At 42.2% G+C, this 27,835-nt stretch overlaps 1 protein-coding gene across 4 annotated transcripts in view; it reads right to left on the bottom strand.

Moving 5' to 3' along the window:
* LOC408579 (thrombospondin type-1 domain-containing protein 4) overlaps positions 1-22,631 on the bottom strand; it is a 41,230-nt gene extending 18,599 nt beyond the window's left edge. For 3 of the 4 annotated variants that reach the window (XM_016917185.2, XM_016917179.2, XM_016917183.2), the window contains exons 1-3: positions 22,111-22,631; positions 20,819-20,959; positions 4,287-4,424 (exon numbers count right to left, since the gene is read on the bottom strand). In XM_016917185.2, coding sequence (XP_016772674.1) covers positions 4,287-4,424; positions 20,819-20,931 — 251 coding nt within the window. In that variant the 5' untranslated portion in view covers positions 20,932-20,959; positions 22,111-22,631. The remainder of the gene's footprint in view (positions 1-4,286; positions 4,425-20,818; positions 20,960-22,110) is intronic. The other variant, XM_392121.5, reaches the window with a different exon arrangement.
* Between the last annotated feature and the right edge of the window lie 5,204 nt (positions 22,632-27,835).

The raw sequence follows: 27,835 nt of genomic DNA, 5'->3' as shown, positions 1-27,835 counted from the left end.
GCACCACGGGCGCCTTCCGCATACTGAGTACAAGCGAGTGGGTGGTTGGCAAAATCTACGAAACTCTACTTTAAGGAAAATTAATGCGAATGGGCACGCAAGTGAATCGCGACAAATATATATCGTCAATGAATAACAAAAAAATTTATAACAAAATTTTCATAACAATTCTATGCATAATTAAAAATATTATAATTTTCTCGCATGGATCGTGAGAATTAGATCTTTATCTTGTAAAGATACTAATAAAATTAAAAGTATTACAATATCTATCTCTATAGAAACTAGAATCATGGTAAAATTTTTAGAGATTTTTTAATGTCGATAAGAAAAAACCGTAAAAACGTTTCCATCTTTTCTCTCTTTGATTACGAAGGGAAGAGTTGACATGATATAATCATTTCTGTGTTTGGCTTTTTACGGAGCTGTTACATTGACGAGGACGGAACGTGCCAAGGCAAATTTAAACAGATGGAAATCGCAATGAAGGCGTACGTGGAAGCTGGTTATTCTCTTTTCAAGGTCCTTCGACGACGACCCTGGCGGTCTCCGTAAATCGACTTCGTTGATTAAACGAAAGAGCAACGTTCCAAAACTGCTCTGCTTAATTATCCTCGTCTTGGCGACAACCAGTTTAAAAATAAAAAAAAAAAAAAAATAAAAAAAAAAAGAGCATCGCGCAAATAACAACACTTTGCTTCGGCGAATTCACGGGTGAATAATGAAACGAAATATATTCAATGAATGAAGCAAGAAAAAAAATTTTTTTTTTATTCGTGACTTTTAATAGTGAAAAGGAATTGCTTCCTGTTTGATATAATTTTATTTTTTGTACACGAAATTTAAAAAATTAGAAACAAATTCGTACAATTTTAATTTTCTCATCTTACCTTTTTTACAAACGACCGAATAATAATAAAATCGATTTGTATCACGATGTATAATCTTTGATAAAAAAAATTTTTGAATCAGTATATCAATGAAATTCTCGGGATTTCATAAAAAAAATATTTTATTTATCAGATTAAAGATATTAAAATTGAAACGTTGAACGATAATGTTGTTTTCCGATAAAAGTAATTAAATTCAACGCATGCTACCGGTTTCGAAAAATTTTGTTTAATTAGCATGGTGTATCCGCCGTTCTTGTAGCTCTTGTAGCTATCGTGTACGAATGCAAATAGATCGCCAGCCTATTAATTTCGTATCCTAAGGTGCAAGGCCATAAAAAAGGAAATAGAGTGAAAGCGTTCCTTACTATTCGATGGTTATCGATCGATGCTATTTCCTTTTTACGACATCGTTCGAACGCGGGCTCCATAAAGAGAAGATGTAAACGCGAAAGAGATTCGTGTCACGTTTCTCGTATCGTTCAACTTAATTGTACGCGAAAAGGAACGTATACACGTAATTATCGTGTCAATTTAATTAACGCCGTTATAAAGCAATCTTTGGACATCTTCGTTTAAATCTCGAGGGACGAATCCGATATTTCTCGATTTTTATTTCGTCCTTCGTAAACTCGTCTTTTCCAAGGCAAACTCGATAGATTTTCACCGATGATTTTCAGCAAAATAAAGTTCGAAGTGGATTGTTGGCGGGTCGATCGAATACGTCGATATTCGGATCCGCGAACCGACGACGTAACAGGATGCATAATCGTTCGCCAGTCACGAACTTTCGCGTTCCATCGATCGTTATCGATTCATCCGAATTTTTTACGCAGCGTTAATCAGCCACGAGTTGAATGTCGAGAAGGAATGAAATATAAGAGCACCTTGGATGGCCCTTTGTAATACTCGCTTCATTGTCGAGTCTAATCGGATGATCTATGCATGACTGCCCCCGTCGCGGTGGAATCTTAATTCGATAACTCTTAATATTAATAAATCGCTAACGGGAGCTGATTAACGTTAACGAGCTAACAATCCCGCGCAATAAATTCGACTTGTATCCATTGCATCGATCCGCTTGCATCGAGAATTAATTACTTGTTCATCCTCTTGATCGGTTTATATTTTTAGATTTATTAAAAGACCAAAGATGAGAACTGGAAACAAGATTGCTCGATGAATGATCCCGAGATCTAAATATTTGTATACACATATAAATATATAATTATACGATGAATCACACGATGAATATTTTTTTTTTAGTATCCGCTGTAATAGATTATGAATCATTTCTATTTGTTACGTTATAATTATATAATTATAACAAGATAAATAAACGAATAAAATTTTCCTGCATAATCAATTGAAAATAAAAATGTCTGTGTTAATCTCAACTAACCGATAGGAATCGATGGATTAGAATAAAATCGATAATCTACAAAAAAATTTACGAAACTGAACGATTAATCCGAATGATGAACCTTAGAACTCGTTTATGTATTGTGCTTTTTTAAGCGGCATGTACGACAATGTGACATGCCTATAAATACACGCGCCTCTTGGTAGCGTTATTATTAGAAGTGTGGGAGGATGGTACGTGAGACGAATAAAGAAAGGCACGACAACACATCGACATTCTCACCTGAGGACGCGTGCACCAATGGACCGACCAGGTGCAATCGCGCTTCATCACTCGACCTCGAGTCATCAGCTTCGCAATCTTAAATATCCTCCGCTTCGTTAACCTATATTCCGCTCTTTTGATTCGCGAATTCGATACTGTGGAACCTACATTTCGATTAATTAACGACAGAAGCTACGAGAGAGTTCCTTTCGTATAATTCCTCCAGTGTATTACGAAACGAGAACGAATACATTATGTAATCACCTTCTCGAACCAGGTGAGACTCGAAACTGTTCCAAATTAAGTCGCGCTACGTTCGTTAAAACTGGAGAACAGTGTCGACGAGTAAACACGGATGACAAATTGGAAACATTTCAATGCGTCAAGCATTAATCTCGAAACGAAAGAACGAAAAAAGAGAGAGATTCCCTCTCGGGAACACCAACCCAGACCTAACTCAAAGCACGTGTGGTCGAGTATTAAAGAATGCAGCTTCCAAGCTCTCTTCGGCGTATCTTTTATCCATTTTTCGGGACTTTCCTTATTCTGGTTCCACCTGTGCATCTTTATACTCTCGTCTCTCTCTTTCTATCCATCCGTTTAACTCGTTTTCGGTATATTAGGTTTCACGCGAACGCAAGAGCCACACACATATGGCCAGTCGTGCGTGCAGTTAACAAGACACGTAGTATGTAGATGAACCATCTTCATCATAGGTATACCGCACGCAACCAGTTTGTTAATACATAACTCTTCTCTACTTATTCTCCTTGTTCCATAAACATCGCTTTTCCGCCTATTTTTTGTTCATCCTTCAAAAACATATTTTTCCTCCTATTTACACTCTCTCGAATAGATCGATGTATGTCGTAATGAACCGTGAAATTACAATCTAATGAGGTTCGTAGAAAAAGTATATACTACTATATTCCTCTTAAATTGAATTCTATTCGATGCTAAGAAAAACGTAAATCGCGTAGTTTTAGAAAGATTTGATCGACGTAAGGTCAATTACGATGGAAACGATCGGTATCTTTCAACGAGGTGCTTTTTAAACCATCAACCATCGTTTGTGATCTAATCCACTTTGTCGTGATTATCGTAACGCCGTGAAACGTCATTTCTGCGTTTGCTATGTCGTCATGCCGCTTTTGAAACCTTCGTTCTTTGACTCTTCGAGTTATCCCGTAGAAGAAATATATTCGAGAGAGAGAGAAAGAGAGAGAACGTTGAAAAAGATCTGGGATAAAAGAGGGAAATGGAGAGAAAGATATGAAAGAAAAAGAGGAAGAAGAAAAATGACCGTCTTCGTTCTTTTAAACGATTGTGTGTCAGTTTCCTCGACCGGCAGTGAAATTACATCTCTACAGCGAAATTAAGTCGATGTTTCGTTACACGATTTAATCGTTCTAGCGATTACACTCACAGAGAGATCGTGACAGAGACCACCGGACACGTCGAAACCTTAATACGTAGCGCACGTACAATAGTTATTAAATGGTTAATGACCGACAATTAGAATCGTTCGTATATCGTAATAAAACCGGAGTCGGGAAATTATCTCAATCTTGGCTAGGAAAAATTATAACGAGCTTCCCTACCGACCCCTTTAATTCACCTTGCTACCGAAACGCAAAAAAAAAAAAGGCTCTTTTCCATCTTTTCCCCCTCTCCTTTTCCCTTTTCTCTTCTTCTTGCGCACGGATCTTCGAAAGGAAGCCGGTAGCTGAAAGACAGGACGTGCTGCGCGCACGATTCCACATCCTGACCTTCTCTCTCTCGGCTTCGTCAATCGCACACTCGGTGTCCTTCTTCCCTTTTTCCTCGTTCTAGCTGTATAAACGCGTGGTACACGTTTCGCCCATCGGGTTTCTCCTGCCGCCACCGAGTGACGTGAAATTATAATTCTGTAAAATTAACGTTGCATATGTTAATTATTAAGAACCGGTCCTTGGCTCCGGGGCCGTCTTCGAGATCCTCGATTCTACGACCGGCTATATTATAATATACGAGCGTGCGAGTTACGAGACGGGTTCGCCTCCGTGAAACGCGGCCGCTGCCTTTAAGGCCACCACAGGAATCGCCGTTAAAGTCGTGTCGCTCTTATTTCTTCGATCCCCACCGCCCCGCCAACCATCGTCCGGGGATCATTTAGCCCCGAGATCGGCCGCTTTCGGATCGGGCTCTGGTCGCGACATTTCACTGACCTATGGGAAACACTCCGAGAGTTAGGCGCCGCAAAACTCTTACCACCCCTATTGATAGAAGGTCGTTGGCATCGCGACTTGGCGGAATGAAATGTTAAATGTCGAAACGTGAAACGTTTAAACGTCGTCCATAAAGTTCATGAACGTAGAGGCAAAATAGAGCAACGTTCGCGTTCGAAGAAACGGGTTAAAGACGCTCGATCTTGGAAAATCGAAGTAATTTTGCTTTATTTCTCGTACACTCGAGTTTGAAAGATCGGCAATTAAAGGAGATCCAGGTTGGAGAATCAACAATTTCGAGATAAGCGTACTCGATAAGCGCACGGTTCGCCGCGATCGGGGGAGGAACACCGGTTGCGTGCGACGCGGATGAAGAAATTACTTTCGCGTTTCACGTGGATATCCATCGATAGCCGTGGAATCCGGGTTAAGTATCGGTTCGAGTATATTCGAGCGTTCGACGGGCTCTCCAACAACCACTTAAATCAATTAATTTCCTGTTGGTAGCTCACGATCGACGAGGGGGCGTTAACTAGCCTCTAAACTTTTACTCCCGATAAAAGCAAATTCCGTCCTCCCGTTTAACCGCCCCGTCGTGCATTCCCTTGCCAAGGGTATCGGACATCGAATTCCACTTGCCTCGTGATCTATTTTTACCGACCCTTCGGAAACCTACCATTCGCGATTCTTATGTACGTGCATATATGTGTGCCATTAACGCGTAACGTTCTCTAATTCGCGCAAGTTGGCGCAAAAATAACCAACAGGTAAATGCATCTACGATGTTGCGCGTTCAGGCTCGGCCGGAACGATTACCCGATTGCCTTTTCCAGCAGCGCGCTCCAACTCCGCGCAATCTGCGGCAAAACGAACCGATTTTCCGCAGCGAGTGTTTCCAACTCCCTCGTGCACCCTTTCTCGGGTCAAAGTACCTGGCCGCAAATCGCGATCTTTCGATTTAACCGCGAGAGGGAAGTTGTACCAGCTACGAGAGAGAGAGTCGTGCTTTTTCCACCGTGGCTATTATTTACACCGCTGGGTATAAACGCCGCCTTTATGCCCGGTATTGCACCGTCTCGAAAAGTCCCCCTTTCAAGCCAGTGCTCCAAGTTTCGAAGAAAAATCGTGATCTAGAGATTTTTAGGAACGATAAACGAAAAGGCGAATTCACCCGGTTCTCGCTTGGTTGAAGCTGGTCGTAAACGAGCGCGGCAAAAAGGTGAGCGTAGATGTAAACGAATAAGAAACACAAGGGGATGGAGAATTTTTTTTCCAATGCAAACGAGGGAGTGTACGTTTTTCTTCTTCCCCGAAATCGTAGCGACAGTATCTTTTTCGCGATCGTGAAATAGAATTTTCTTTGGAAACTCGAGGGCAACTCGAGTTCTAATTTTATCTACTTCGGGAAGTCTGTTGGTTTGCTCGTTATCGGAAACCTAAACTAATTACTCGTTAACGCTGCCGAAACGAAAGCACGATTTCATCGTCCGCTGTCATCGGCCATTAAATCGATTAAATCGAAGGAAGAGGGCAACGAACAGGGCAGGCGCCATCATTGGGAATAGCATTCCATGTATAACCGTGTCCACCGATCCCATCTGGAATGTCTTTTTTTTCTCTCCTCGAACAGCTGGAAGTGTCGTAAATAATACGATAAGGAAGTCACCACCTCGGTGGCCCGTTATCTAATTCCGAGGACAAGTAACCTGGACATAAATTCGCCGCGAATGACCCGATGAGATGGATCGTCTCTTCGTAATTTTCTTCTTAAACTAGATCCTTGGCGCACAAGAGGCGCACTCGAAACAGCTTTTAAACTCGATTTATCGCTTCTGATCCCTGCCTCCCTTCCTTATCGCTCCTTCGCGAATCGAAATCGAGTAGTAAACGCGAACCTTTGATACCGGAAAGATCGGAATTGCGAGGAGAATCGTGCACCCACGATCAGACCTTCGACTTCCAACATTTTCGAACAGATTTAATTCCCACGTACGACTTGGAAGGAACGGGGAAGGAAGTTTTTCTCTCTCGACCTCGAAACACACACGCATACACACATAGGATAATCGCATCGTATGGGATGCAGCAGCATATGGAAGTTGTAATACGAATAAACGCTTTAATAGCAATTACGTTTGCATTTGATCCGTGGAAGACGGACACACGCGGGGCAAACGCGAGGCCGTGTCGAGAGGCCACTTGAGAGAGAGACCGTTTGAACGCCGTTTAATGACCGTAAATTTCTACCTTTCGTCTCCGTGGACGGGAATCTCGCCTCCTTGGCCGGTACACGCGTCGAGAATGTCACGTACAAAGGCGCCGATCCAAGATAGTGGTGCCGGAAAGGGCAGCCGTGCAGAATGCGCGTTGCCGCTGAGAACCAGACTTGAAAGTGTGAACATTTTAATGTCACACTACCTACAATCTCCGACCGAACCTGTTAACCTGTTGCTCGCGATAAGCCCGATAATTTTTTGGGAAACCAAGACGTCGGGGTAATATCGTTGCGAGGAAAGGGTTTTTTTATCTCAAAAAAGAAAAGAAAAAGAAAAAGAAAGAAAGAAAGAAAGAAACGAGAGATGTGTCCACCTGTGCAAACGTTCTCACCGTTTTGTTTGATTCACTTTTCCTACAAACGAACCCTTTAGAGGGAGAGCAAAAGAGCATGTTTCTTGGAATCGTACATAATCGTATAGAAACGAAAGAGAAGGAAACTTTCCCTCCAAATTCTACATTCCTATCTGTCGCCTCTCAACTCCTCCCTCTCGGATCATTAAAATTCTCGCCACGCGTTTCTGTACGCGTTTAAAATCGTCGAATCGAAGGTCGTCCGATAAGTCGTCCGCCGGCCGGTCGATCGTTCGAAAAGAGCGACGATCGTCGAAACAAACCGATTAAGAGACTGCGAGAAAGCTCGATTCTTCGTTCGCAGCAGGAAATAATTAGCCACGACCGGATACGATTGTTAATGGCATGGATACCGGAGGACAGAGCGGCGTGACTTCCAATCGACTTTTACCTTGGTGTTCGAACCCTTTTGCTATGCCTCGCGTGGCCCTTTGATGCGCTCGCACACAATACACGTAGCCATCGTACAAGACCATTGTTTTGGTCGAACAAGCGCGTTTCGCTCATTTAACGAACGGCGAGCACGTATGTCGGATAGCTCACGTATACCATCGTTGTTGTTTCTGGCTCGAGAACGGCGGAAGCGACGCTATCTCTCGCCCTTTCGTCGATTTCGATCTCTCGACCCCTCGCGCACTCGTTTTCGCGTTTTCTGCCACACACGCTCGGCTCTGGCCGGGATCGGTCTCGCTCGCGCAAGTGAAAAATTTCGCCAAAGACAAAAGAGACATACGAATACAATGCCTAGTCCGGCACGGCCATACCAACCATATAAATGATATAGAATTACAGATGCGATTACGGTTGCGCAAAAGCTTTTATCGTATATCGATCGTATACCCTCTTACCAGCCTTTGTTTGCATAGCTTTGAAATAAAACGACATTGGCAAAGCGCGTGCACCGATGTACAGGGAGGCATCGAAACGTATTTCGAGAGATTTGCCAGTCAATTAACGAGTCTGTGGCAAAGTTATGTCGAGATTTTCAAACTCTGATCCGAGGATGAACAGTTTCAAATGTATCGTGCATCGTGCATTTATTATATCATTTGTTTATGATAAATTCACCTTATATGGATAGTATTCTCCGGGCCTTTGATATGATACACAATAGCGATACGATTTTTTAAAGCTTGACGTACGAGTATTTCTATTCGCAAAAATCGAGATTACGTTTCTATCGACTCAATATTTCTACCGTTAACGTTTCGGGAAACTATTTCTAACATTTTCTATTTTCCCACGCATCGAATGAACAAAAGAAAAAAAGAGGAATTTTTTTCCAATTTCGCGCCGTTATTTCGTAGAATCAAATATCCGGTTACGCTCGGCTCGTAAATACTCGATATAATAGCATCGATAGAATAGTAGATGTTGTTCACCCCATATATCTTGATACTACTATAAAGAAAATATACGCGATGAAATGGAAAATGGCGCGGGAAAGAGAGAAAAAAAAGCGAAATTCCCGGTGAAAATAAAGAGATACGGGTAATAACGAATCTAGGAATCGTGCGTGTTCGATATCGACGCGAATGCATCAGCTCCGATCTCTAATGCATCTCTCACCGTCTAAATGGGAAAGACCCAGCGTTCTGAACCCTCTGATCTACAGCTTATTTCTGCAATTGCACGCGTACGTACACAGCGCCACGAAATAGAAATGGAAATAGAATAGGGCATCTTCTTTCTCAATCGTGGTTACCGCATACCTCTCGAGTATCGATCTTGGAAATGCTATCAGCTCGAATTGTTCGTTCGTTTTTGCGGATTTTCTGCTCGTTAGTTTACGACCGGTGTCGCGAGTTTGCTTGGGTGTGAAGGGGTTGCGGTAAGCTCGAACGAGAGAATAACGAATTTCGGGGAAAAATCGCTCCATGGAAACGATTCTTTCGTTGAAATTTACTCGGGATCTTTGCGGAATCAAGAACGCTGAATCAGCCGAAAGCTGTAGCTCGGTTTCCATGATCTTCTTACGATTCTTACGCTCGATGAAAAAGTTTTGTTCCCTCCAACGAGCGAAAATAGTTCTATTTTCCGTGGAAATCCGCCTAGATTAGTTCCAATGTTTCTCGAAATTTCTCTCTGCACGATCCGCGTTCATATGGTGGCTGAAATTTCCAGTATACGCGTAATACGCTCAACGGGGTTAAACAAACATCGGTGAGCTGCGAAGAACGAGTAGGAGGCGGCGCGTCCTCGCAATTAAAATGAATTCATCGCTGAAAATTTTACAGAGGAATACAAGCAATTCTTTCCACGCGTGCCACGCGTTCCATTCTCAACTACGCGCTTTATTACACTCGCGGTCGGACCATGACCGTCGTAAATCTCGCCATGCTGATGGTGGAAAGGGGAAAACGGGAATGATCAGTTCTAGGATTCTTCAATCCCGGACTCATTCTCGACGTCGAGTCGACGCAATTAGTCGGAGGAAACGTTTGTCAACGAATATTAGTAACAACTCGTATGTTCCACGACGCGAAGAACCATGACCTCGTTATTTGTCGTTATAATCGTTTCAAAGTCTCGTAAAACGAAAACTTAACAGGTCACCGACCTTATATCCGATGCAAAAGCAAAAAAAAAATAACCCCACGTGTATCGTCGAACCCTCTTCCTCTTAATTTTTATTTCTCTTCGTGTACGTGAAAGAATAGTCGTAAATATACTCCGCGTTTCTGCACAGTCATCATCCTTGATCCCCGAAAATGGATTCTAACTATATAATAATCCGACACGTTGATTTTCGATGACTGGCCTCTTCCAAATGCAAGCTTGTTTTTTCTAAGCATTATCGATCCAGGTATAAATCCTCGTCGAATTAAGATTCAGTGCTTGTTTGTTGGTCACTGATGTCATGGTTTGGATCCCGATGAAGACGCACCAGTGTTGGCAAGTCGTGAGAACAATATTTCTATAAGACGCGGTTTGCACTCGAAAGCCTCACCGCCTAATTATAGGACGAACATTGCCTCTTTGAATCGCGAACGATCTGATCTACGAACGAAGAAGAATTCCAAAATAAAGAAGAGCCGAGTAACACATTTAAGGAAAATTGTCTAATTACGTTGTACCAGATTATAAACAAAAATTAGAATACTTTTTTATCTATTACATTATTTATAAAAAAAAAAGATAAAAAAAAGTATGTTTCTTCCACACGTCGATATATTTTCATTCGCATAAAACGATGTGATCGAAAAATCTACTAATTAATTGAACATACGAATTGATGAAATGGATAAAGCAACATTTGAAAAACATATATATATTTAATTGATCGACATTACCCTATTTTCCCCCAATTTCAAGAGATACAAAAGGGAGGAATGAAAAAAAATCAGCTATTATTAATATGCATCGACACGAAGATAAACATTTACCCGCGCTCAAGAACATCCCTGTCGCGACGCGGCACGCACAAACGCCGGCGTCGAAATCGCGCATGCACGCGCGCCCGTATATTTGCACGTAGATCCGCGTGCAAATATGTGCATAGGGTGTGTACGCGAGCCTCGTAATTGTAAGCGAACTTACGTACGTGCGATGTAATCGCGTTAAAACTATGTCTACGGTATAAAAAGGAGATGACGACGCGATGCGTGTAAACACGATGGTACGAATCAGCGTTAACACTTGTTTGTTTGCTAATCCTGAAAACGCGGAAACTTGCCTGTCAGCTTCCACCTCTGATTCCCGCGAAATTGCCGCTCTCTCCCTCCTCTCTATTCTCGAGTTGACCACGTCGTCGACCACGAAAGCTGGCTTAAAGTCGTTTTCTATGCCTCGAAACGATAACGGTTCACGTTCCCCGTTGAAACAGAGAGAGAGAGAGCCGGTGATTAAAACGCGATGGAACTTCCAGTTAACTTCGTGTCCCAATGACGAAAGAACTTCCGAGACGGGAAGTCGGCAAGATACAACGGCGAAAACATTAACAGGCGGGACGCATCTCGATGCTTTCGATGTTCCGCGAGACACCGACGATTCAGATGGCGAGGAGTATAGCGGTACGTAGTTTCCGGTAAAGTCTATTTTCAGGCAGCAGTAATAACAAGGAATCGATGATGCTTTAACGGTGCGTTCCCGCAACGATGCTCATTGGTGATTCTATCCACGAAACTTGATCGTGATGACCGAATAGTTATATATCCGCTTGTGTATAATTGTATATAAATCGAAAAACTGTCTTTTTTTAAAAAATTTTCTCGATCGTATAGAGTGAATAGGTTTTTATTCGATGAATGTTCGACCTCTTTTTTTAATTTTTAAAAATTTCGTTCATTATCTTGTAACTTGAACCGTGATACATAAGTGATATTTCGTATTAAAGCATCTAAAAAACGATACCTAATTTTACACATTCTTCGAGAATTTTTATTCGATATTTTTGTATCTTGTGTATATGAATCTACGATATCGTTTCGTTGAAAACTCGAATAGAAAAAAGTTGCTTAAATTTGAAATGTAAATCAATCTTATCGATCGTTAATTAATTTCTGATTGAAACGGATTGATTCGAATAGTTTTGCTCGTATTACTTTCACGCCGAAAGTTCCAGCCGAGCAAGTTCAAGTCGATTTCAATTAATATGGCTCGATCGATTGTGTCAGCGGAGCGTGTACCGGCTAATTAACGGTTCTGTTTCTACGTTCCGTATAATAACAGTGGTGCGTATGATGTATAATCATCGCAGCTCGATAATCCCCGGTGCTCTCCGAGCAACGTCGCCCGTGGGAAAACGGCTTTTGATATCTTGTCGATATCACGATATCCCAAGCCATGCATCGCGTAGAAACGGCAGAAATCATAGACCAAAATATTTCTATTATTCGAAGCCTGACAATAAATACGAGAAAATACCGACTCGATGATTCGCAGCGTATCGATCGAAGAATATTCCTATTCCAATGTTTAACACCGCAACTTTCATATCATAATTTCGCGACTATTCGAATCTCTTCCCTAAAATTGGTATAGTATGCATTTAACGCGTTTCAAAAAAAAAAGAAAAAACGAACGATTAGACAAAGATTCGAATGAAATCGTAAAAGATCTGGAGCTGACAAGCGAAAAGAGAAGATCGAATGAGAAGTCTAAATTACGGTCGCGAGAGCATGCACGGCACAAACTCGCCCACGATCTCGTTCGAAAGAATAATTATAGGTTTCTCGTACGCGAATGGGTAAGACATGAGATGGCACCGCTGGCGGTAGCGGTGGTTCACGTCAAACCACGCTATCTCGCGCTCACTGAAAAATAAACGAGAAAGGACCGTTTAATGCCGCTTTCGAACCATACGCCTCCTACTCGGACCAAGGAGTTACGAGACCTCGCGAACGTTCTTATCTGATATATCCAGTATGCGTCCCGTGCATGTACGGTACATGCACAGTATCTCGCTGATGACGGACTACTATCCTTTTTTCTATCTAATATGGAACACGACTGATTTGTCTTCGCCGATTGATTTATAACCGTTCGTTTCCATAATGCACGGTTATGTGTTATTACGGATCCTCCTTAGGATTGATTGGATTAACGCGATCTTGCTTTTTTCTCAAAAATAAAATCTAAATTGAGAATCTTGTTAAGACACTATTATAAATAAATCTGCCTTCATCGCCTGTGTTGGAAGATTAATCGTAGATTTAAAAGAAAAAAGCTAGATTACAAGCATATGTTCTTTCAGATATAACCTTTGCTATGATTTATCGACGTCGATACGCATATTTATTGTAAATTGCTTAACAATTAGACAAGTTTCAATATCGTATTGACATATCGTATAAACATCGTATTGCAAAATAATGCAAATAATTCCGAGTACATCATACGCACTGATGACTACTTTCCACCCTGTCGCCGCCATTCTTGAACTCTCGTCAATGAAACCGCGAAGCTACGATGTGTCGATATCAACGTATCGCGAATAATAACCAATTACAATGCGTCGTGTCTCGCGATCCTTCGTAGATGCATATTAAACATACACTCACACAAAGGTGATGCGTTATCGCTAACCTCACCATCGAGAAAATTCGTCGTGGCGTCGCGGAAGACTGATAAAAGATCGTGTAGCCTATTTTTTCCAAGATTATCTTCTCGAGACGGTCTAAGATACATATAACACAATAGAGAACGTTGTTCTAGTTGGCGTCGTGCGCGAGTTTTTAAGCGTTAAAAATTTATGTACACCGCTCGAGCTTGTTGCACGGTTAAATATAACGCATGCATATTATTATTATCGATTCGTTCATTAACACGACATTAGCATCGTTTACTAATCGCTAATGGTTCCCAACTTGTAAATCCTTTCGATAAATTCATATTTACTTTTAAAATTTTCTTTCACTTCGCTGATCGAAAGTTCCCTATCTCGAAAGATGAAAAAGTAAATCACGCGCTAGTTGTAATGCGTCTAAACAAAACATATAATAAACGATGAAATGGATCTTAAGAGACCGAGAGATATTATCAGAAAGTTAAGAGCATCGATTTATCCATTTTCGAGCGATTCGTTCGCACTCGAAGAACGCATCGTAGATACTAGAACACGAAGAATAGGCGTTAACGGGTTTACTTAAGCGTGGAATCACGAGCGATCGAGAAACCACTTCTTCGTTTCTAGCCGATTGAAACGCGCACGGCAGAGTGCTTACACGCTCACAGCCAACTTCCCTCCGGTTCGGGACCGATCGCGTACGGCGACGACAGGCCTTCCATCAAACAAACGGTCGTCGATGGGAACGACGACCATACATCGCCGCCATTCCCCTTTTCGTCGCTCGTTATTTATACGCGATTCGTGCTCGAGCTTCCTCCAGCCCTTAATCACTCGTTTCTCTGCCTTCGAAACCAGGAAACTACGAGTTTATCCTCTTAATTCTTCAACAACGACAGATATACCCTCGAGAGGTCCCGATACCGAGGGATTCCCTCGAGAAAGAGAACTAGAAAGAGAGGAGAACGAAAGCAGGCGACGCGATTGCCGAGAGCCGGTTATCGTACGCAAAGTGGAGGACAAGTATATAGCGGAGGAACGTTGGGGTTGACCGCGCGCGGATGATCGTCCGAATGCATCTTTAATTCCACGCACTTATCTCGAAATCAATTTAAATCTTCGCTGTCCGGGCTCGGTTCCTATACGGAGAAGGGAAGAGCTTTGTCCATGCCGACGTGGATCACCCGTCGTTCTTCTCTCCCTTTCTCGTCTTGTGCCGCGTTAGAATAGCATCCGTCCCGCGCGCATAAAGGCCATTGTTGCGGAAAAGGGACCAAATCGACGACGAACGAAGACGGCAACGATCCGTCGTTTCTCGTACGGCTCATTCAGCATGCAGTTGCCGAGGTTATCGCGCTCCACGGACGTTGATAGAATACGTATCGTTGACTCGGGGTTGCGGTGCGGTGTCAGGCGTCCATGGCTGTCACTGTGTCTCTAAACTGTCAAGGTCCTCGCAGCGGGACTCGATGCGAATCAACGTCACCGATTCTCGTTCCGCCCCCCGCGTTCGCCACCCTCCTTCTTCGATATCTGTCGATACGGAGAGGAGGTCTCTCCTCTAGACTCTACGCTTCTCTCGTTTTCCAATCGTTTCAAGTTCGATCGTGCCAAGAGATCGATGGATCTTGACGGAAGTTTACTTTAGCTCGTCTTATACCGTGATTGACGCATCTTTGTTTCGCTTTTATCGAGCAATTCGATGAGGAAATACGATAATTCCACTGTATATACAAAAATTGGGAAAAATCTGTTTGCACTCGAGGTTGTGTGAAGGTCGTAACGCTGTTTGCGTTGCGATAAATTACAACGTTATTTGTAACACGTGCCAGATCGTCAGAGATATTTTAAGTAACGGCATTAGAGACCGCCCCACCCTCTGTAAACGTTACGGATCACTGTTTCTTAATAGAGACTTACGATTAACCCGATATTGCTGTCATTACCCTCGCGTTTTTTTTTCTTTCTATTTTTAAAGGGAGAGCCGGATTTAATCGATCACGCAACGTAGCGAATAAAAAACATTCTACTACTCTTCGTCCGATGATCGAATGAATCGCTATTCTATATAAAAATCCAACAGTTTGACGAACGATTTGTCAACCAGAGATGCAAACATTTCTCGAAATGCGTATTTCTTTTTAAAGGAATCTCGAATGTCAGAGGCAATTGCGACGATCGCGAATCGAGAATGGACGAGGTGTTTTCTTTTCATCTACGTATGTATGTGCACAAGATGAATCGAAAAGTCTTCCTCCTTTCAAGGAAAGGTTTCTTCTTCGGCATTCAAGAATGGAATCGCGGGAGGCACGCGCGATAGATAGGATAAAAGCACCGCGGACGAATTTGTCACGTATTTGAAAAAATAAATCGAAGAGCGTAGATGTTATTGCCAGATAATCGGAATCGTATTTCCATCTCGATCCTAGGCATTCGTTGCATACGCGAATCGACAAAAGTATCGTCGTTAGAGTAAATCGATGTAAACAGGAGTCAATGACTCGCAGCTACTCGCACAATCCGCTACCACAGTTAAGCATAACGCAGTTGTTAGTGGCAGAAAAGCAGAAACCGCTCGCGTGAATCGACGATCGCCGTTTCTAAGATTAATTTCGAACAGGTCTTTTCATTCCTTCAAGTTATAAAATTCCAAGTTATAAAATTCACGCATAAGAGAAGTAGTGAAAGGTTTTGGAAATGGAACCGAAGTCTTTATAAAGAAATTTCTTTAAACAATGGCGCGCGTAAGGCTATTATATAAGCTGGGAAACCGTATAGATTCGATTTTTCACGAATCGTCAAAGAAAAGTGGGTAACGGTTGAAATTGTTTGCCAACCGCTTCATAACTGCCGTGTAATCTATTGTTTGATGATTTTACGATCTTGGTGGTTTTACGGCTCGTATGCTCGCTTATAGACGTTGTCGGTTTGCCTCGTTCTTCGATTTCATTTTCATTTCGCGCCATCACACCTCTGACCGCTCGTAAAGACCGACAGCGTACCACGATCGAAGAAATTCGAACAATGAAATTAAAGCACGATCCAATTGAGAGTTTTCATAGTGAGACTAATCATACTTTACGATCGTCACCATTGCAAAAACCACTTTAACAACATAATCGTTATTCTTAACGTTTCCGGAAGTTACGCATAAACGTTCATTATGGACACACGTGTTCCATAACGGTTTTCTTCGCCCTGTCGAGTCTATCTATCCCTGACATTTCCTTAACGGAAGCTTTAAAATTTTTTACATATATTACATGTATATAAGAATTATCGGCTCGGTAAAAATCTTTTCCCGCACCATCCAAATAAACCGAGCGTTCTTCTCTTATCGAGAAGAAAGTTATAGTTAAGGTAAGACTGACTCTTCCCGATCATCCGTTTCGATCGATACCGGACCACGCTCGAAAACGAGTACGGCGACCCTTTCGATAAGATCCGGATAACGACATGGAAATTGACTTAACGAAAACTCGATGATCAATTGCTAAGTGGTATCACGGTGACAATTAGCCCTCGATGTTCTCTATCGAAATTGTTACGCAGAATGCTTCGATAAACGAAGTCCAAGAAAGAAAAGAAAAGAAAAAAAAAAGAAACACGTGAAATTGGATTATATATTCGATAAACGACAATAAGCAATTGAATTCGATAAAAAAAAAAAAAAAAAAAAAAGCGGCAGAATGGGATCGGAGATACATTGAACGAGACGACGACTGGTGCATTCAGAGCGTCGCGTGACGCGCGCAAATCAGCGGAAACGCGGCGAACATGTGCGTACATAATGAGCTTAATTGTAAGCCTCCGTGAAAAAGAAAAGTCTCCGGACGAGAATTACGAGGTGGTCGAAGGCGCCACACGCTCGGAGCGCGGACTTACGGCCCTTAGAGCTCTCCCATCCGACTTATGAATAGTACTCGTTGTACGTGAGTGGATCGCGTTTATTGCTGCCTTCCACGGCAATTCTATCTTCGGTACCGAGATGGGATCGCTTCGTTGCGAACCTCTCGATATATACTCGAAATAAATCGATCGGGACACGCGCGTACACAGGCGCGAGCGGCCGTCACGCTCGGCCTGAAACAGCTGATCCGTAATTAAACGATATATAACCTCGCTCTCAAAGATGCGTTTCATTGCCCCTGAATGACCAAATGAAATTCCATCTACGTTCCTATTTCGCCTTCGATTCTTTGCCGCTTTCTTTTCTTTCGCTTTCGACGCCGTTCGACAACCTCTACAGCGTCAGAGACCAATAAAACTCTAATCATGGACGCTCGCTGACGTTAATTAACAAGCGACGACTACCGCATAATCATCGATCCGTTCAACCGTACATTGATGACGGCTCGATACGTCCTTAGATTTCTTCCAGGCATTCGATAACGGAGATCCACTGCAACATACCAGGCAACAGCGCGTATCGTCGCCACGAATTTCGAACGGAAACGCATTGGCTGGCAAATGATCGATCATCCTACGTCATCGAGAACGAACGAACGAACCAACAACCGGTCGGTCGGTTGGTTGGACACCGATTAACAGTACTCTGCGAGCAAGTACTCGAAGCAACGGCGTGACAGGGACGTAGGGGGCGCGTACGTTCGTGTATACGTTGCTCCAAGGGACAGAGGGATAAGGGAACAGGAAGGAAGAGGGCAGGGCCACGTAGAAATGCATTTTTCCCGACAGCCCATGGCATCGTAACGTTTTGCGTTGTCGCGGTGAACATCAAAGTGGGAGGTACGTAGATCGCGGGCTGAACGCCAACTGCCCTTCATATTCTTAACACACTCGCCGACTAATGCATTTTTATTTGTTTGTCCATTCATTCCACAGTTTCTTCGCGCGCGATCCCCTATTTTTCCGACCGAAGATGCCTGCTCCCCAACCTTCGTCACGTAAATAATCGATATTCCAGTCGACTTCGCGGTTCGCACCTCGGAGATCGGTTGATGGCCTTTCTGGTTCGCTTAATGGGCTCGTGTCCAGATATAAAAAGCTCCATGGGTGCAAGTTTTATGTGCCCATAGGGATCGTATAATGACACACATTCGCGAACTCTCGCGAATATTATGCGCTAGACGTAAATTCAAAGATTCACGATCGTTAAGTTAGACCCCGAAGAAAGAAGTTTCATAACGGAGAAGGGAGAAGGAAATTAAGGAAAAATTGAAGGGAAATTTTACGAATCTTTATATCACGGCGATATTATAAACATTTCTCCGTTATTCGATCGTAAATTATCGAGATATTTAACGAAGAACAATTTGTCGAGTTCGAAACGTGGTAATTCAAAAGAAAGGTGACAGGGTTGACGGGAAAAAAAGCAGGTGGCTGTCGTCGATGCCTGCGCGAAAATCGTCGGGAATCGAAGTGGATTCGGAGAGGGGAGTGGAAAAAAAAAAGAAAATAAAAGAAAAAATAAAAGAAAATAAAAAAAAGAAAGACGAGCATAATTATCGACGAGTAGGACGTCGCGACGAAAAGTTTTCAAGGCGAGCAAAAACTTTCTCGACCGACAAGTCGGACGAGTCGTATTTTTCAGTCACCGCGTATTATCACAGACAGATGCATACACACGCGAGACCCTGGCAAACTCGACTACATACCATACGTAATGTATACCGCATGTGACGCGCGGAAGGGACGCGTATAATCGCACGCGTACGTCTAGACTCAATATAATTACCCTACGCGTTACAGATTGCTTATTGTCCGCATCGCTGCTTCTTCCTTCTCGCTTTTTTTCCATCCTCCTTGGCCCTTTTTCGGGACCAATCCACCCCACGACCCAAGGGATTAGTGTCACAGAGAGTGATACATGAGTTACTTTCACGCTTTTCAGTGATGACTACGCGCGCTGCCAGACGTCGGTCGGTGCTTTGAGAATCTACATCTGGGAATTCCGTGCCACGGTCGCTCAGAAATCGCGTTATTCGAGTTAATACGTCCGCTTAATCATCAGCACGTGAAATATTTTAATACAATTGAACGAATACGAATACAACTATCGTACTAACCGTAACGTAATAAGAGTGATTGGGAAAAACAAAAAATAAAAATATATTAAGAGAAATAATCAAATAATGGAAAAGATCGGAAAGTAAAACAGACGACGATAAAAATAAAGATCCCCGAAATTAAGCGTATAAAGTTACGATAAAGTAAAAGTTTTCCAACACAGGCGGAAAATTCAACCACTTGCCATGGCCGATCAGTAATCGAAACCGGTAATTATGCGCGGACATTGGCATGCATGCCGTACAAAGAAGACTGCGCGGATAACAAGGGACCCTCTGCCCGAAGCATCGAAAGTAACGAGGGTAACGATTGATGTCCGTTCATTCGGTACGATGTATATTGAGAATTATTACGAGGTGTCTGTATTAAAATAAACTGACGATATATACCTACGGTACGGTACGCGAGCAAGAGAGACGACTTATCGAGGAGGCGATCGTGTTTCGACTGTTCTCCGTTTCTTTATTTTTTAATTCCACGTATATTTTTTTTTTTTTTTCATTTTCCTTCAATAAACCGCAATAAACGCCCGCGGTCACGAGATTCTCGATACAAATCGCGTACAAATTTCGCGTCGCGTTCGATGCTATTTGCTCGCTCGAGTATCGCGTTCCAGGTTAAACGGTTTAACCGATCTCTGGATTATTAAAGAAGCCCTCGAGAAAACTTGCGCCGATACTCTTTATATATTTTTCCTTCTTTAATATCGTCGATCGTGAACGCCGTTCGTATTTTCTCTCTCCTATTAGTCGAGACAACGCCAGAGATTGAGAAATAAATATTAATCAAGATCGGTTGTGAAACGGAAATACGAAACTTGGATATGGAAGCATAAATATTATACTCGGACGACAGTTTTTAAAATATATGTATAGAAAAGGCTGATAACCGGAATCGTTTAGCTGTCGCAACGATCCATTTCTAATCGCGACATCGAGCACTTCGATTACGTATTTTATCGGGTCACAATAATGCTCCGTGTCCCCGGTACGAGAGTGAAATTCTTCCACTCGAGAGTTCGATCCGGAATATTTTACGGTTTCACGTTTCCAAGGCGATATCGCGTAAAATTTTTAAACAAAACGAAGGCCCTCGATACCGCCCCAAACATTCGCACGTTTCGACGAACGGTCATTTGCAGTTGCCTGTTAAATAACATTACACGCGAGCCAGTAACTGTTCTTTAAACAGTGGATATATATTTTTCACGGGCGACGATTGACGATCGTCGATCGGTGAGAAAATCTAAGCTAATATTTCAGAAATCTAATACGTCGACTTGTCGAAACACATTCTCACGTATCTTTCGACACACGATCGAGAGGTTCGAGACGCTTCGCTTCAAGATCCAACCCGAGTGTTTGTGTATCGGAATGTAAATAACGATTGAAATTTTTGTACAAAAATACCGCCACGTTTTCACACTTACCCGAAATTCTTGACGGCGATGTTGGCGCGTCGTGGCGCGCATCTTTGGCGCCGCGGAACTTCTGCGGGACACCGCGGCGACCGATCATTTCTCGATTTTCGTGAACGATCCATGAAGATTTGCTCCGAGGCTCAGGCCATCCTGCGCATGAGAAACGTCGCGAATACGTTAAAGGCAAACCTCATTACCGGCTCAATGATATAGAGCGTAAGAAAAACGCCACGCAACAAATCACCGTGTGTACCCCGCGTGGAAACTCGAGGGACGCCTTTAGACCGACCGGTTAAGGTTGATCGCTGCAAGTCCTACGACTCCGCGGTCTTTTACCTTCTCCCTCATTGTGTAATGAACTCTTGCCGCGCGCTCGATAAACCGTTCAATAATTCTATCTCACACCCGTGTTTTCTTTACTTCCAGGTCTCGATGCCCACGTCGAAAACGATCGATGAAAACGATCGTGGAATCGCGAATGATCGCGCGATCGTTCAACGAGAAAACACGAGATCCGCATAGTCGATGACTTTCCTTGTTTTGTGGAAAAGAAAAAAAATATTAGTTCGAATCGGTGAAAACGTTTACAAAAAGAACGATGAATTATGTATGTGGAGTAACGCGTCACGAAGTTAGAAAAGAAATAGGCTGATATATTTTCTAACTGTGTATATTCGTTTTCATGCGGAAAACGATCGAGAGATCGGTCGAACTTATTCAAAAACTGAAAGAAAAAAACCGAATTACAAGAGAATACGAAGATAAAAATCGCGAAAAGGTAATTTACAAGACGATATATCGAGTCACGAGTTGGCGAACGGTTGTATAAGGAAGCATCTTTATTCACGATTTCTTGTGTACGATAGCAGCGTACGCGTTTCGCTGTATGAACAGCTGTGAAAAATGCGCCTCGTCTCGCGTTCTTGCCCGGCAATTGAAACGCGGCAATTCTACGACTAAAAAAACAACTAAAAAAATTAATATCGTAAATACATCGTAAATTCATCGACGCGTTCGTTTCGACGAAGTCATTTTTTATTCTCGTCATTTTCTTATGAAAAACTTTCGTACGGTAATCTCACGATTTCTGGCAAGAGAATAAAATATTTTTTCTCGAAACTTCGTCGTAAATAAAGTTTCGAGGTATCGAGAAACAACTTCATTCACGATAATCGTCAATTTCGCGATTTTATGTCATAATAATTGACATGAAATACGGTCAAGTTTCCACACGATAAAATTTCCATAAACAACCACGAGAGAATGAAAAAAAGGAAAATTGAACAAACACTTCGACATACCGTCGTGCACTTCATCTAATCCCATTCAGTAGGAGTAGCAGGTGAACTCGCGGGCTCACTACACGTGGCACACATTTCCCAAGAAACACGAGCCGCCCGCGGGTAAAAGAAAACAAAAAGGAAAGAGAAAAAAACCTCGATCGCGATCGATACTCGTTCTCTCTCTCTCTTTCTCTCGCTCTCTTTTTTCTCTCTCTCTACACCCAATAAAAACAAAATATCGAGAGAATTAAATGGAACGACACGCGAGGACCGCGTTCCCGCGTTCACGATCGATCGATTCGTCCGTGAAACCAATTTCCTTGGAAACCGCACACTAACTAACCTCGACACGAATGCACCGCACGACGCGTTTCCTCCGTTCGTGGAAAATCGTGGAGAGAAAACGTGAGGAGAGAGAATCGGTGTTGGCGCGCGTGATCATCCAGCGCGGAAACTCCGAGGAGGAAAGCCGAGAGCGGACTCACGTTTGCGCGCTCACGGGTTGGCGCAGCCGCGACAGGAATGATAGTGGCGAAAGTGGGAGACCCTCCGGGAAATATATAGGTCCGTAGGGTGGTGGTGGATCCGAGGAGGAAGGAGGCGGAGGTCCGTCGACGCATCCCTCGGCGCCTGTGTGCACGCATACGCGCCACCACGCACGTGTTCACGCACGACGCCAAGGCCCGTCACATGCACCAGCCGGTACACGGAGAGCCGCATCCCCGAGAAATGGATCGAAAAAGAAGAAGAGTCCCCTGTGTCACGGGTGCTCTCCTTTTTCGGGACACTTTTAGTCGCGTAAGAATATCGACCAGGACCTTGAAGCAGATATTTTTCATATATAGTTTGTGAAACATTATCCGTTATGTATCCAAAAGAAATTTCAATCTCGGCCGTGTTTTGAGAATTGGGTACCTCGAAGCGGATAGAGGATAATACAATTTTTTTTCCACAATTTTTTAAAATATCGATAAATGAGCAAAAGATACAAATTTCCGATTGTCTTTTGAAATAAGAATGAAAAAGAGTGAAAAATGCCGTGAGATTTTCTCTACGTTTTCCTGTCGATTCAAGGAATTTCTGCTAGAAGTTTCGCATTCTGTTGTAATTATTCCTATCACGTTAATAATAAGTTGTTGCTATTTTAACGAGATAAAATAAAAATATGCCTCCTAACCGTGATCACGTGTTATCACGTGCAACGTGATTCTACGTAATTTTATGTTACGTGATATTAACGTATTTTTACATTTGCTACTTTATATAATAAGAATGCAGATCCGGTTTCGAGTATAAACTAAATTTTTTTCATTCAATGAAACAACGATAAATCGATAAATTATATATTTTTTAATTTCTTTGGAACAATGCATCTGTTCCCCTCTTGCTTTACGAGATTTTACATTTTGCCTCCTTTGATAGATTCTATGATACCGGAATGATTTAAGATCCTACTGCGCGTCGTTTTACGAGTACGTTTTACGTCGAAATCTTGCTGATATAATGGAAGATCGAACATAGTACGATAGTAGATTTCGAAAAGAAAAGATTTCTAAGGGATGCTCTTAGCACTTCGATCGTGCATCCTCTTAAGGTTTAATTATTCGCACTTATGTGTAAAACGCTTCTAACAAACGATGCATACCAACGTAAGAAAAGAAACGTAAAATTCTTCCTCTCAAGAATTATAAGCATAATTCATCGACAATGGTTTCTTACTCGCTTTTGTCGAATATGAAAGTCTTCGCGATGAAGCAACGATAAGAAGAGGGTAGATACATACGCGAAACAAACGTCTCGAAATAACTGACACTATTCTGACAGTTTCTCTATCGCCGGTTCAACGAACCGCGAGCATAGTTTGTACGAACACTCGTAAAATTTAGCCTGAGATTGCGTTAGCGGTTTTTCTTCGGATATCGATGTAACGGTGCAACGGGCGTGCTGCCGCGGATATTGCATTCGTGGACAGCGTGACGCCCTGAAGCCACGCGCGATTCTGCTCTCCTCCTTGTTTCCGCTTCCCATTTTTAGGTCTCGCATTCACGCGTCGCGAATCGATCGCGATATTTCGAACCGATCGACCAAGCGCATCGCGAGACTAAGTGCCGCGACAAATCGAGTCTGTCTATAGTAGGACGGTGTCGCGGGAGAAAAAAAAAAAGAAAAAAAGAAACTCTTTTCTCTAGTGTGCTATTGAAATCAACAACTCGGCAGAAAAAAACGCGTTCTTCTAAGAAAATCTTCTGGGTTACCAGTCTCCTCGCGTTGGCCGACGATCTATGGATCTTCGCGTTTCTTTTGACTCGCGTGATTCTTAAACAGGCGTTTCTTATCAGTACGGTCGAAAGTGTTAGAGTGAAAAAGTTTTGTCTCTTCTCGTGTAATTCATAAATAGTATCATATATTTTTTTTTTTTTTTTTTATATAATGGTTACGTTAAAACTTAACATTATGTATTTCGATAATATGTAAAGTTACCGTGGCCTTTTTCAACGATCGAAGCGCGAAGATGTATGTGCATGTTTATCTAGCTTGAATTTTTTAAACGACCGAACACTTGCGAGCTTCATCGAATCTAATGGTCAACAATTCTTAGCAGAAGTCATTAGTCAGTTAAGAAGTAGATGGGTAAATTTATAGAAATAGAATGTACAAAACGCGTAGACGTATAAAAAAATAAATGAAAACGTTTATACACTTGTTATAACCCTATTATGTAAAACCGATAGAATAATTTGCACTTGTTCAAAGCTGATGCAATTGGTTAAATATCGGTTAAATATCCCCTACATCTTATTAAAAAAATTATCCAAGGCTTGTCGTTTATTGCCAACCAACAATGAGTCGCGTATTCGCGAAACCGCTCAATCGCTATAACTTTGACACGCGATAAAAACACGCGAGGGAATTCCTCTCGTAACCGATAAATAAAATCGTGAAACGTCTCTTCCAAGCATTTCCTTTTTTTCAACCGGTGAATCATCTGGTCGAGGAGGTATGCGCAAACGTTCTGTCCGACCACTTCCTACAAATCCGTTCGCCACGAGAAGGAGAACTCGCTTTCTCGCGATGAGCACGGGACATTAATTTGGCGCCAGCGAATCGTTCGCGCGAGTCATCTTCGCGCAGCTTCGGTAAAATGTATTATCCTAAACTGGATATCCAGCAATGTTTCATCGCGAAAATCGAACAAACAAGGGTTAATTATTATCTTCCAACCGAGTACGAAAGATCCGAGCGAAATACATACGGTTGGCGATCATCGTGTGCACTCGTTGTTTGCCCACGTTAAATATGTATTTATTAAAATATACCGCGTATAATTCATTAATTTCGATAAACAGCATCGGTTCGATACTTGCGCAGAATCGGCTTTAAATAATTTCGGACCGGATACAGCGTGGCTGCCTACGAAGTCAAAGTAAATACGCGTTCAATTGACGATTCAAGAAACGTTCTTGACGATATTTTTTTATCGCTGCCTCGTTTTAATATGCAGCACACGCTCGAAGTACAACCGATATAATTGCTCTTTTATGCGAAATCCATCAATACCGGGAGACGCGTCCTCCGTATCTCTCGAAATGACGAAAACTAACAAGAATAAGCCAATTATGGAAATGACAAGGGATCGTCAATGGAGCGTCTCTATTTCTCGTCGTTCGCTCTTTCGTAATATGTTATTCATTCGAACGAATTTGTTCGCATTAACGCGTATAAGAGTCTACGATCGCGACGGTAATAAAATCGTATTAATTAATTTATGCGACGTTGTTTCGCGATCCGTACAATGTTCTAAAGCTTGGAGGAATTTATTACGAGTGTTCTATTCTCGACAATTCGATGGAACGATGCCTCTAAATGAAATTAAACTCTCGATCTCGAGTCGGGTCGATCGATCCTCCGTCGATCAATTAAAATCTTGCACAATCCAATTATCCGAATCATAGAAGAGAAATCATGGAAGAAGGTTGAATCGTTGGGAAATGACCGATATTATCTCCCGATATTATTAATCTTATAGCGATATTTTATGCTCCACATAGACACATTAAATCCGAACAATTATATCATTACTTTTACTACATAATTTCAAAATCGGCAACACATTCCATCAAGAATGAACACGTGTCCGGGACACACTTCCGAGTAGTTCCACTAAGAAAATGACCGAGTAATAACAGTACCACGGTTGGACTAATGGATCGATCGAATGCGCTTTTCCGTTTATTATTTCGCGTCGACCACCGCGCGAGTTGCCGATATTACGGATGTCAACGTGAACAACGGGCCGTGCTAAGTAATCAGCACGGCCGCTTGATCGACCATCATGCCCTCGAGTCATTTTATTACTTGCCGAGATTCATTCGAAGAATAACACGCGCTGTGCAATTCCGCCCCATCTCGACTCGACCGCTCGCTTCGCAATTTACCGCGAATTCCGAGTACTAACAGCTACCGGTTGTGTGTATATTACATTTCGTATTTATCGTATTATATTATCGTATTACGTTTTCATATCGGCAACTAACCACGTAAATCTGATCATTCTCAGATTTCTAAGGTTATTAGAAGTCGTTGGAATTTCAAGATTGTTTCTCTTCAACATCGTGCGTTGGATCTTATTCATTACTCGGAACAACTTTCGTCTCGCGTTGTGCGTTCTTGTCCCTAGAATCCTTTCCAAAGTTTCAAGTTTCATCTCGATTTCATTATAATCGAATATCTTTTAGGAAAATATTGAGAAAGCTTTGACAAATTATTTTTCATTACGACCCGAAATAGAAAGCTATTAAAGGTAAAGAATCGTATATATGAATATGATCCATAATTTAATAAAATAATGATTCTATATAAATGATTGGAAATAAAAACTTAATTACAACGACCAACTCTTCCGAAAATCACTTTACGATTCCCTTTGAACTCGCGAACCATAAATTGGGAACGGTGAATCACGGTATTGACAATGATCGATAATAATTAAACGATCGTTTGAATTTTACAAGCAAGTTAATGAAACGTTTCGCGGTACGAGTCAAGCGATGATTCGAGCAAACGTAAAATAAAAAAAAAGGGCAGAGTTAGTAAAGGGTGAACGAAGCGATAAAGTGGATGTAAGACGCGCGTAACAACGAGTAGTTATTGCCTCGTGAAGCACGCGTTGAATGTTGGCCCAATGGCCCCTTAACTGGTTATATCATACTGTTTCGGGCTGTTTCTCTTCCCGTTCCAACCTCCGTCAACATTTACATACACAGGGTGTGCGCGTTTCCAACGATAAGTCACGGCATACAGCGTAGGAACAAAAGGAAGTGGCCTGATAGGAGTCAACGATGCCATTCTTCGTGAATGAAAAGATTTCCCTTTCATGAATGAAGAGACATACTCCAACGATTATCCGTTATACAAGGATAGAGCAACTCTTGAGAATTTCGCAGACAGAATTAGATTAGATTTTTCTTTCGATCGTCGTATGAGAAACGCGTAAAGTATCGTTACACTGTGGCTGACGATCATTACTACCGAACCAGTGAAACTTGAAGAAAAACTAACTGGTTGCGACTCCCATTAACCTCCTTGAGAGAAACTTATGATCGTTGACTAGTAGTGTCGGCTAGCACGGTTATTAACATTTTCAACGACTGACTATGCTAAAACCATTCTCTATCCATCATATTAATATATCTGTATACTTAACGAGATGGTAATTAATCAATGGTCAAACAGATATTTCCTA

This window comes from Apis mellifera, linkage group LG1, assembly GCF_003254395.2.
Source record: "Apis mellifera strain DH4 linkage group LG1, Amel_HAv3.1, whole genome shotgun sequence".
NCBI classification, from domain to species: Eukaryota; Metazoa; Arthropoda; class Insecta; order Hymenoptera; family Apidae; genus Apis; species Apis mellifera.
The sequence above is the reverse complement of the archived record's forward strand: the minus strand, read 5'-3'. Positions and strand labels throughout refer to the sequence as shown.